The sequence below is a fragment of the Ahaetulla prasina genome, chromosome 6 (genome assembly GCF_028640845.1).
Source record: "Ahaetulla prasina isolate Xishuangbanna chromosome 6, ASM2864084v1, whole genome shotgun sequence".
NCBI lineage: Eukaryota > Metazoa > Chordata > Lepidosauria > Squamata > Colubridae > Ahaetulla > Ahaetulla prasina.
This window is the reverse complement of record NC_080544.1, coordinates 100,978,183-100,990,253: the sequence shown is the minus strand read 5'-3', so window position 1 is coordinate 100,990,253 and position 12,071 is coordinate 100,978,183. Positions and strand designations below refer to the sequence as shown.

The 12,071-nt window shown below is 39.3% G+C and overlaps 1 protein-coding gene across 6 annotated transcripts in view; it reads right to left on the bottom strand.

The window, feature by feature from the left end:
* USP13 (ubiquitin specific peptidase 13) overlaps window positions 1–12,071 on the bottom strand; it is a 127,535-nt gene that overhangs the window by 90,788 nt on the left and 24,676 nt on the right. For 5 of the 6 annotated variants that reach the window (XM_058189083.1, XM_058189080.1, XM_058189085.1 and 2 more), the window contains exon 3: window positions 2,480–2,540. The exons of the other annotated variant lie outside the window; for it this stretch is intronic. In XM_058189083.1, the coding sequence (XP_058045066.1) occupies window positions 2,480–2,540 (61 nt within the window). The remainder of the gene's footprint in view (window positions 1–2,479; window positions 2,541–12,071) is intronic. 6 annotated transcript variants of the gene reach the window in all.

Below are 12,071 nucleotides of genomic sequence, written 5' to 3'. Positions count from 1 at the left end.
ATTGACTTTGCTTGAGGTGACTGACATGAATGGCAATCGTATGACGCCTTTTTTCAATGCCATCATAATTTCAACGCTCTATCCTATCCCCATAATCATTTGACTTTCAAATCATCTTAATTGAATTTACATACACCTTCATTTTTTTTGATGAGATCCAAAATCCAAGCAGGGGCCGGAATAGCTCAGGCTGGTAAAGCCTGTTATTAAGAACACAGAGCCTGCAATTACTGCAGGTTCAAGCCCGGCCCAAGGTTGACTCAGCCTTCCATCCTTTATAAGGTAGGTAAAATGAGGACCCAGATTGTTGGGGGGGGCAATAAGTTGACTTTGTAAAAATATACAAATAGAATGAGACTATTGCCTTATACACTGTAAGCCGCCCTGAGTCTTTGGAGAAGGGCGGGGTATAAATGTAAACAAAAAAAAAATACACTCATTTCTTCATTAGCTAAGTCAGGGGTGTCAAACTCAAGGCCTGTGAGGCAGATCCGGCCCGCAGGGTGCTTAAGCCTAGCCCGCGGGGCCACCCTGGAAACAGCAAATGACCTGCCCGTGGTGCCTCTGCCAGTGAAAGCAGAGTTCAGGAGGGTCACCTTCCCAGGCCCCATTTTCAACCGCGAGGGGCCTCCTGCCACCGAAAACGGAGCTCGGGGAGGGCCACGTACGCCTCCCTGAGCTCCGTTTTCGCTGGCAGAGGGCTGCAGGAAGCCATCGCAGCCACCCAGGCCCACCCCAGGCCCCCGAGGTCAAAAACAACCCTGATGTGGCCCACAGTGAAATCGAGTTTGACAACCCCGAGTTAGGTGGAAAGAACTTGAGGATTAAATATTTCCGAACAAGTGTAAAAGCAAAAATAGTGGATTTGGTCACAAAACGGATCTGGGTTTTTACTTGTCATAAGTCTGGCTTTGAATCCCTTGCATATTTGTGATGCTAAATTAGAGTTGCCGTTTCTTTCTTTTGAAAAGCCCATCTTTAAAAAGCTCCACAGCAGTGGTGGGTTTCAAATATTTTTACTACCGGTTCTGTGGGTGTGGTTTGGTGGCCGTGGCATGGTTTGGTGGCCGTGGCAGGGGAGGATACTGTAAAATCTCCATTCCCACCCCACTCCAGGGGAAGGTTGCTGCAAAAATCCCCATTTCCTCCCGATCAGCTGGGAATTGGGAGGCAGAGAATAGATGGGGGTGGAGCCAATCAGACTTTTTACTACCGGTTCTCCAAACTACTCAAAATTTCCGCTACCGGTTCTCCAGAAGTGGTCAGAACCTGATGAAACCCACCTATGCTCCACAGCAAGCAGAGTCCCTTCACAGTGAGATGGGTGGCATATACATTTAATAAATAAATAAATTCTACACTGAAGCTGAACATGGCCACTAGGTATGAATCAGTGGTGGGTTGCTCCCGGTTCGGTCCATTTCTATACAACCAGTAGTAAAATCAGCGGAAGGCTCCACCCACCTGCCATGACGTCATCATGGGTGATCTGCGCATGCGAACCGGTAGTAAGGTAAGTAGCAAACCGGTAGTAAAGGTAAGTAGAACCCACCCCTGGTATGAATCATATTTTGTTTTGATTAATTCCTCTTTCAACCCTTAACATAAGAACATAAGAACTTACTAAAATCCAGAAAATTCTTCATAAATGGGATGAAAAAAATTGAGAAAGAGAGCGAAAGAAATGGAATGCGACAGAAAATAAAACGCACAATTACTCCAGCTGGTTCCTAAACCTCAAAACATGCCATAACTTTTCATAAATTCACTCAGTTCCTTTCTTCTGAGGTGTCTCGTTGCTTCTTTATCTCTTAAAAAGGCAGAGGAAACTATCAATAAAAAGGGTCATAACCAAAACAGATAATTTACAAGCACAAATATGCACATATACTGACCTCCACCAAGTTACACCCTGCTGTTTTCAGAAAAGCAAACGTGGATTATAAACACCGCATTTAATCCCAACAAAAGCCACCAAATTCTTAGCATTGAGAAAGATAGAAAACGTGTTGTTGCTTTATTCAGAACAAAGGGCTTGTGTTCAACAAGCAAAGACCGACTCAAGAGTCGGAAATTAGTCTCTCCGTTGTTCTGTCTCTTTCCGTGGGACCTTTTCAGCAACACAAAGAAAGGATTCACGATTGAGTTTACTAAGTCATGCAAAGTGTTTGTAGGGTACATCAAAGGGGAAAAAAAACAGACAGTACATGAATCTTAAAAAAAATTCTCAGTGCAATGAGGAAATCCCTCCACAGGACTGAAGCTTATAAAGTGTTTGGTTTTTTTAATTTAAAAAATTATTTTAAAAAATTATTTTAAAAAATTACATATATTTTTTTTAAAAAAAATAAAATTTAAAAGCCTCCCGCATCAGCTGTAGAATTTGCACTTAAACCGGTGTGAATCAAAACTCAAAACATAAAAATGCATGCACCTAGGTTAGTCAGAAGAAGGGTGTGTAAACAGCTCTTTACAATACCTAAAAATAGCTTGGTGTTTCTCCTTTTTGGTAAAGCTCCACCAGATGCCCCTGTTACCTTCTGGAAAGAAAGAAAGAAAGAAAAAATAGATAAAAAAGAAGAGGAAGAGGAGGAAGAGGGAGAAGAAAGGTTTTTTTTTTAAAATCTAATGTTGTACAAAGTCCCCCCCCCCCCCATATTCAGGAAAAAAAATGGGAACCAACATAAAAGCAGTTTGCATTTATACGCTGGTGTAAAATGGATGCTATTATTTCCAGTAACTAGAAACTGATTCTATTGCAGCACACAGAGTTGTCATAAAAGAAGCAAATTCAAAACAGCAACAATGACCATGGTAATAGAATCGCTAGTTAATCATTGCACATTATTGATAGCGTAATCTTGGCATACAGATGCTAAGACCTAATAAAGATTTAAAAGAAAGTATTCCAACAGGTACAGATTCATTCTTTCCTGAAAAGGTAGCCTTGTCTTTCTTTTACTTACCTGCTTTTTAAAGAAAGCTTTAACCCTGCATCTAGTTCATCCTTCTCCAACCCAGCTGCCCTCTAAATACCTGGACTTCAACAGTCAGAATTCCACAGAGTTTGAGAAAGAAAGAAAGAAAGAAAGAAAGAAAGAAAGAGAGAGAGAGAGAGAGAGAGAGAGAGAGAGAGAGAGAGAGAAAGAAAGAAAGAAAGGAGGGAGGGAGGCAGGAAGGGAGGTAAGAAAAAGGAGAGGAAGGAAGGACTACAAACCTGGCACTAGACGCAGCTTCAGAGGATAATCCAGGGCTGGAAGGGACCTGAAGGTCATCTATTCCAACCCTGCTCCAGCAGGACATTGTTAGTGAGTTTCTGTCTTTTGATCCCCCAGTCACATGACCCACCACCACCAAACCACGCCCACAGAACCGGTAGGAAAGAAATTTAGATTTCACCACTGAAACAAACCCCTTGCTAAAAATGATGCATGCTAATTCCACATCTTTGAAGGGCATTCATATTGCAGAAAGCTGTCCCACTCAACCTAGATTCGTCCCCAAACAGAAAAAATCAAGTGTCACTAATGCCCTAATGCAGTGATGATGAACCTATGGCACGCGAGCCAGAAGTGGCACGCAGAGTCATCTCTCTGATCACGCCAGCCGTCACCTGTTGATCTTCTGGGTTCCAGCATACCAGTCAGCTGTTCTTCATGTGCACGGGAGTACTGGAAACCAAAAAAGCAGCTCCCTCGCATTCATGCACGTGCCGGAAAGCTGAGGTTTTCATTTCCAGCATGCGCATGCGCATGCACACTGGAAACCAGAAGGCCAGGTGACTGCCATGCATGCACACGCCGGAAAGCGGAAGCTCAGCTTCCCAGCGGGCACATGCACACCAGTAACCTGGTCTTCCGGTTTCCGGCGCTCCCACGCGTGCGCACCAGGGAACTGCTCTGCCGGTTTAAGGTGCTCCCCCATGTGCATGCGCTCCCATTTCGGCACCCGCTGCCAAAAAGGTTCGCCAACACTGCCCTAATGTGTTATAAAATAAGACTGTCGGTCATATGTTCCATTCATGTGAAGGCACAGAGAGCATTCACATCATGCACCAACCTTTCTCAAATCCATGTTGGCTCAGGATGATAAACTTTGCAATTCAATACATTAAGAGAACATCAGGTTGAAGAAGACTGCCAAAGACTTTGTAACCGATTTAAGACTTTCCTTTTCCTTCCTCCCCTCTAAAAAATCAACTTATCCTGCCACCATCACAAATGTTCAATGAGAAGTGCACACATTTCATCAAACATTGGTCACCACCATGCTTTTGATGGAGTATGACAAATGTAATGGGTTGAAAAAAATGGGTAGAATTGATATGATTCCCTTCTCCTGATGGCGCCTTCTCTTGCCTGGGATACTCCAGATAAGCAGGGGGTCAGACTAGAAGACCTCCAAGGTCCCTTCCAACTCTGTTTTCGGTTATTCTGTTTGGATTACCTTGAGCACACTGACTAAAATTCAGAGCACTGTATTCCATCACATCTGGGCAGGACTAATATAGAGAAGGATATCTTGAAACAGAAAATCTGGATCATAAGCTCCAAAAATATCATCACTTTTTGGAATATAAATATATATTATTTTCTTGCCATCTTTTCAAAAGCTGAAAATATTTGCTACTAGTAAAGGTAGTAGCAAATCCGTGTCAGTGGAAATTGCAACAAATGTCAACTTTTTAAAGAAAGAGGCATAATAAGACAATAAATCAACAATTATTTGGCACTGAAAGATATTCCCATTTTATTAACTGGGTATACTTTTTTGACCTTGCATCATGGTATTTCTGTGAAGGTACACCTGCTAAACACCTGTCCATAAAAGTATTTAAAAAGTAGAGTTCTCTCTAGGGTCAAATCTGTTCTTTGGGAGTAAGCAAATACCACCCAATAAATTTAAATAATTACACAAAACAACACTTTAAATAATTTAGCATGCTAGGCCACCCGTTGTTGATGATATAGTATGCTAAATTAGTCTCAAAGTAGTTGCAACTAATAATTGAAATCAGCCATTAAAACACCTGTTTAAAATGATGTTTATCAAACTAACATTTATTTTTATTTATTTATTTTGTCACAACAGTATATATAAGCATAAGCATGAAAGTAACTATATAATATATAAGCATATATATATATAAGCATAAGCATGCAATAACTATATTAATTTGATATAATAAAGAAAACAATAGGACAGGAACGGTAGGCACGTTTGTGCTCTTATGCACGCCCCTTACGGACCTCTTAGGAATGGGGTGAGGTCAATAGTAGATAGTTTTTGGTTAAAGCTTTGGGGATTTTGAGAAGAGACCACAGAGTCAGGTAGTGTGTTCCAAGCATTAACAACTCTGTTACAGAAGTCATATTTTCTGCAATCAAGATTGAAGCGGTTAACATTAAGTTTAAATCTATTGTTTGCTCTTGTATTGTTGTGATTGAAGCTGAAGTAGTCTTCAACAGGAAGGACATTGCAATAGATGATTCTATGAGTTAAACACAGGTCCTGTCGAAGGCGGCGGAGTTCTAAGTTTTCTAAACCCAAGATTTCAAGTCTGGTGGCATAAGGTATTTTGTTGCATTCAGAGGAGTGGAGAATTCTTCTTGTAAAATATTTCTGGACACGTTCAATTGTATTTATTAACTTTCTATTAAAAAAAAAAGTTTGCCCCTCAATTCTGCAGAATATGTGCCAAAGAACTGGGACCCCAACAAAGAAGGTAGGACCCAGAGTTGGTAGGCAAGCTTATAGCAACTACAGGAGACCCTCCTTATTTTGTCAATGAATCTATAGAACCTGAACCGTAACCTTTTAGAGCAGGAGTGTCTAACCTTGGCAACTTTTAAGACATGTGGACTACAACTTCCAGAATTCTCAAGTCATTGGAAATTCTGGGAGTTGAAGTCCATCAGTCTTTAAATTGCTAAGGTCGGACACCCCTGATTTACAGCTTTAAAGGGAATAATCACACATTTATATTTTGCCAAGAAACAAATTGGCATCCAGTACAGTGCCTTAAGAATAGATATAATATCGCCTTTGGAATTTTGCTCAAGATCCCCTGGCTACCGAATTATTTTATCAGCCAAAGCTTCCAGATAAGATACAGGCCTTCTCTTTATGATAGTCAACCTATGACATAAATGGCACATTTTTAAGGCCATGTTTTTCTCAGAAAGTGATGTAACTAATGCACTAATGAAAGGTAATTAGAAATGTTCCTGCTTTTTGCCGCTAATTGGGAAACCTGAGAAGAATTGGATCCAGACAGAGTATAATCCTGTTACCACATCTCATCTCATCTCAACTAATCCAATCTAATCTAAATCTAATCCAATTCCAACCTTCTTTGTATTATTAGCATGCCATCTATATTCAACCTATATTACAAACCTGCAAACTAAGTGGAAAACATTTGTGCCCTAAATTTAATATACACACACCTATACTTAATTCAATATATGTAATCTAGATGGGTGGATGGATGGATGGATGAATAGAATAGAATAGAATAGAATAGAATAGAATAGAATAGAATAGAATAGAATAGAATAGAATAGAATAGAATAGAATAGAATTTTTATTGGCCAAATGTGCTTGGACACACAAGGAATTTGTCTTGGTGCATATGCTCTCTAGATAGATAGATGATAGATAGATAGATAGATAGATAGATAGATAGATAGATAGATAGATAGATAGATAGATAGATAGATAGATAGATAGAGATATAGAAATATCATATTACATCTTATAATTTACAATTAATATGTATAAACATCTGCAAAGCATTCATGCAATCAATAAAACATAGCAACTAGTTATAAGCAATCCAGAGTTTTTCAGTTGCCTAAAATATTCAGAGTGCTTAAAAAAAACACCATACAAAACTTGTTGCAGCCAGTCAGGAAATTAAATAAATTATCATAAATGGAGTCTAAAGCAGACTGCAATCACTGCAACTGTTTAGCTAAACAAAGAAAGCCTAGCTAATAAGTGATGCAAGCAATCAAATCAAGTAGTGAATAGATAAATAAAAACAACTGGAAATTATGGAAAATAAGATACTGATACTGTTCCTTACATTTTCTTTCAACAGGGAGCAATTTCTCCAGATGTGATTGAGGATGTCAAGATTATTTAAAGTAACACCGCATCTGACATGTCTATATATTTCATGTTGGAGGCACCCAAAGGTACAGGTAGTCTTCAACTTATGACTACAATCAAGCCCAAAATGTATGTTGCTACGTGAAAATTTGTTAAGTGAGTCTTGCCCCATTTTACAACTTTTCTTGCCATGTTTGTTAAGTGAATCACTGCAGTTGTTAAATTAAGGAACAGGGTTGTTAAGTGAATCTGGTTTCCCTACCGACATTTGTCAGAAAATCACAAAAGGTGGTCACATGACCCCAGGACACTGCAACCGTCATAAATATGAGTCAATTGGCAAGCATCCGAATATAAATCACGTGCTACAATGGTCATAAGCGTAAGAAATGGCCATATATTCTTTTTTTCAGTGCCATTGTAACTTTGAACGGTCGCTAAATGAATTCTTGTAAATCGAGGATTACTTGTATACAGAGCGCCTTCACCTGCATTGGTGCGTCAGTAACAGAAGAACACAACGCTGTAAAAGTCAAATCATCTTTGATCCAACACAACTGGTAAATACTACACATTAGCTTCTGTGGTCAAGTGGCTGGCAAGTTTATATGTACCCAGTAGCTCCTACTAATGTGTAAACAATCTTCAAGCCAAACCTGCTGTTACATAGCTTCAATAGTTTTCTACAACTTGCTGGAAAGATTTCCAAGAAACCGGAAAGGACATTGCTGGATTCTAAAGTTACCACTGTAAATTAAAATTAGTATTATCTTCATTTCCAAAAATACTGTACTGTAACCAGCCAATGCAATCCTAGGCTGCATTAACAGAGGGATACAATCAAGATCCCGTGAAGTTCTAGCACTGACTAGTTACAAAGCCTTAGTAAGACCACACTTGAAATACTGCATCCAGTTCTGGTCACTACAATATAAAAAAAAATGATGAGACCAGTAGTGGGTTGCAAATTTTTTTACTACCGGTTCTGTGGATGTGGCTTGGTGGGCGTGGCATGGCACGGCATGGCATGGTTTGGTGGGCGTGGCTTAGTGGGCATCGCAGGGGAAGGATACTGTAAAATCTCCATTCCCTCCAACCTCCAGGGGAAGATTACTGCAAAATCCCCAATTCCTCCCTATCAGCTGGGATTTGGAAGGCAGAAAATCGATGGGGGCAGGGGCCAGTCAGAATTTTTACTACCGGTTCTCCAAACTACTCAAAATTTCCGCTACCAGTTCTCCAGAACTGCTCAGAACCTGCTGAAACCCACCTTTGGTTGAGACTCTGCAAAAGAACAGAGAAGAGCAACTAGAATGATTAAGGGGCTGGAAGCTAAAACATACGAAGAACGGTTACAACAATTTAATCTAGTGAAAAGAATGTCTAGGGGAGACATGATACCGGTGTTCAAATATTGGAGGGGCTCCTACAAGGACAAGGGGGTCAAACTAGTCTCCAAAGCACCAAGACAAGAACCAATGGATAGAAACTAACCAACTAACTAACTAGAAGGAAGGAGAAATTCCCTAATGGTGAGAGCAGTCAACCAATGGAACAACTTGCCTTCAGAAGTTGTGGATGTTCCATCACTGGAAGCTTTCAAAGAGACTGGACAACCATTTAATTGAAATGCTATAGGGTCTCCTGATAGAGCAGAGGGTTGGATTAGAAGACCTTCAAGGTTCCTTCCAATTCTATTATTCTATATTCTAAGTGCCCCTGAAGTCCTCTGTTTCTGGTAATTTCCAGAAAGTTTGGGGGATCTTACCACCTAGAAAGAAAATCAAAATCAAGCACAGGCTTTTGGACTGCACAATATGTAACTATGTGTGTTGTGATTCACACACGCACCATTCCTTAAAGCTCCAGAATCTGGCAGATACAATCTTTCCTTTTTTAACTTCCCAGAGAGATTTGTAAGTGCTTTGCTACAAAACCATCAAAATAATTTTTTATAGCGCAAAATTGGAGAAGGAGAGACGCTGGTGCCAGCTGCTAGAAACCTGATCATTGCAGGGAAATTGTTTCTAACACAATTACAAAATGCTTGGAAGGATCCAAAACTGTACTTAGCAAGAAGAATTCGATATAAATGTCAAAACAGATAATAAAATACTCAGTTGTCTACCCAAGCATGCCCTAAACAGCATTTAGAACTGATTATATTTATACAATGCGGGCCGCCACTGCTGAAATAAATCAAACATGTAAAAGAGCTACGGTTTCTTGTCATAAACCGTGAATTGCCAAAAACTTAGAATGTGATATTTTCGAGGGATGACTTTAAATGCTGTTCACCAAACCAAAAAGAAAGAAAAAATCACAGAGCAATTCTGCCTTTTTTGTTCCTTTCACATGTTTTTCTTTCACAACAAAAGTTGACAGGCAAAGCAGTAAGGAAATGTATGAATAAAGCAAGAGACCTGCATAATTAATCTGGAAGTATTTACAAAATAACAGTAAGTAAGGTGAGATGATTAATAAGTGTTATTTTCCACCTGAGCCATCTATTTGTTTATTTGTTTTGAATCCCGCCTTTATTATTTTTACAAATTACTCTAAGGCAGCCAACATATGCAACACAACTTCCTCCTCTTATTTTCCTCACAACAACAATCCTAAGAGGTGTCTATGGAGTTTCTCAGTCATCCATGTCAGGGTTGTCCCAAAGGTGGTTTTTCAAGAGGCAACTGGACTTCGTTTTTGCTTGAAGAAATTTTGTGTCTTATCCAAAAAGCTTTCTTCAGTTTTGACTAAAAGGTGGAGAAGCTTCTTGGATGAGAAGTGAAATGTCTTCAAGTAAGAACAAAAAGCACAGTTGCCTCTTGAAAAAGCATCCGTGAGGTGGATTGAGTGTTATCAAGCTTAATTTTATTGTGTTTCCCTCAGGACAGGGAAACACAATAAAGGGAGAAGGGATTGAAGCTAACTTATGTCTCCCAGACAACCATAAATGGTGTAATGAAAAGTCACTGTAAGGCTATGGACCTATTTTTATTATTTTACTTTACTTTTTCTTCAATCATGTGCCACTCTTACCATACTCAATAATCAGAGCTTCAGCTTCTTATTCATGTAAAACCTTCGCTAATTCAAGCTTATCCATTTTATCATATACTATACTGCAGTGTAGAAGAATTTTGTTCTTCCTCTATATTTACATCCATTTTCCATTCATTCATTGGGAGGTAAATCTTTCTAATATTTTTCATACAAGACCCTTCCTTTACTGAAATTAGATCTATTTTAATTTCTTTCACTTTTTTTTTCTTTTTCTCTCCTCTCCTTTTTCCCAAAGATCCACTTTTGACGCAACCGAAAACCGTCCTGTCCTATATTCAGAACTTTTTATTGATCTGTTTTTCCATCACTGATTCCTTCATTACTGTTTTGCCAGGAACAATTAAATTGTGCTCTTCTCCTGAGTTTTTAAAAAGCTATAAAGGCTCTTTTATAGCTTTTATCCTGGATCTTTTAGCCAGACTTGATGTGTTTTGGATGTGATGTTTTATCAAGTTCTCTTCTGCAGGAGTATGTGATAAGAAGCACAACTATGAATATAGCTCTATCATTATTGTAAGGTTATCCTATTAGAATCTTTCAAGACTGAAAGTATGTGGAACCTGCCAGGTTCCTCTGGCTATATGACATATGGACATATAGCAAGCTTAATCTGATTAACTGAGTTAACCCAGTTAATTGGGTATGTCTAGTTTAATGAAAAGAAAGACTAGGGGTGACATGATAGCAGTGTTCTAATATCTCAGGGGCTGCCACAGAGAAGGGGGAGTCAAACTATTCTCCAAAGCACCTGAAGGCAGGACAAGAAGCAATGGGTAGAAACTAATCAAGGAGAGAAGCAACTTAGAACTAAGGAGGAATTTTGTGACAGTTAGAACAATTAATCAGTGGAACAACTTGCCTGCAGAAGTTGTGAATGCTCCAACACTGGAAGTTTTTAAGAAGATGTTGGATAATCATTTGTCTGAAGTGGTGTAGGGTTTCCTGCCTAAGCAGGGGTTGGACTAGAAGACCTCCAAGGTCCCTTCCAACTCTTTTATTCTATTTCTATTTATCCTTCTCTTCTTTTATTCTCCACAAAAATAGGGAGGGTCCTTTCTGAAATGCCTCTGGTGCCTCCTTTCTTTCCTTAGACTCAGAAATCTTTTTTATTGCTCGTTGACCAGTCTGGGTCTTCCTCCTGCCTCCCATGTGAATTGTTGCTAATTGTTGTGTTTGGAATATTTTGGAACTTATTTTATCTATCATTTCTACTCTGCTTGTAGCATGTCTGGATGCTGCTCAGAGGTTGCTATGATTGGAGGGGCCTAGAATTTATTAATATATTGAAATTAATAAATAACGAATAAATGATCGACAAGATCACATCATCACAAGATCAGACTATCTCCATTCAGACCTCTTATAACCTCGTTAACCTTTAAATTAGGTTAACATCCTTAATGCAAGGATGTTGCATTTTCTGCTAACAGTGTTGATAGAACTCAACAACAGTGTTGATAGTACAGTTTGGGCACATTTTACATGTTTATAAGCACAAGTAAAGTTATGTTTTATTCTCCGCATCATTCCCTCCCTCCCTCCCTCTCTTCCTTCCAGTGTTCACTCTTGGCAACCATTTGCATTGCAGTTTTCTTAGCAATATTTCAGAAGTGATTTGCCATTTTTTTTAATTTGCATTTATATCCCGCCCTTCTCCGAAGACTCAGGGCGGCTTACAATATGTTAAGCAATAGTTTTCATCCATTTGTATATTATATACAAAGTCAACTTATTGCCCCCAACAATCTGGGTCCTCATTTTACCTACCTTATAAAGGATGGAAGGCTGAGTCAACCTTGGGCCTGGTGGGATTTGAACCTGCAGTAATTGCAAGCAGCTGTGTTAATAACAGACTGTCTTAGCAGTCTGAGCCACCAGAGGCCCTTTGTCTT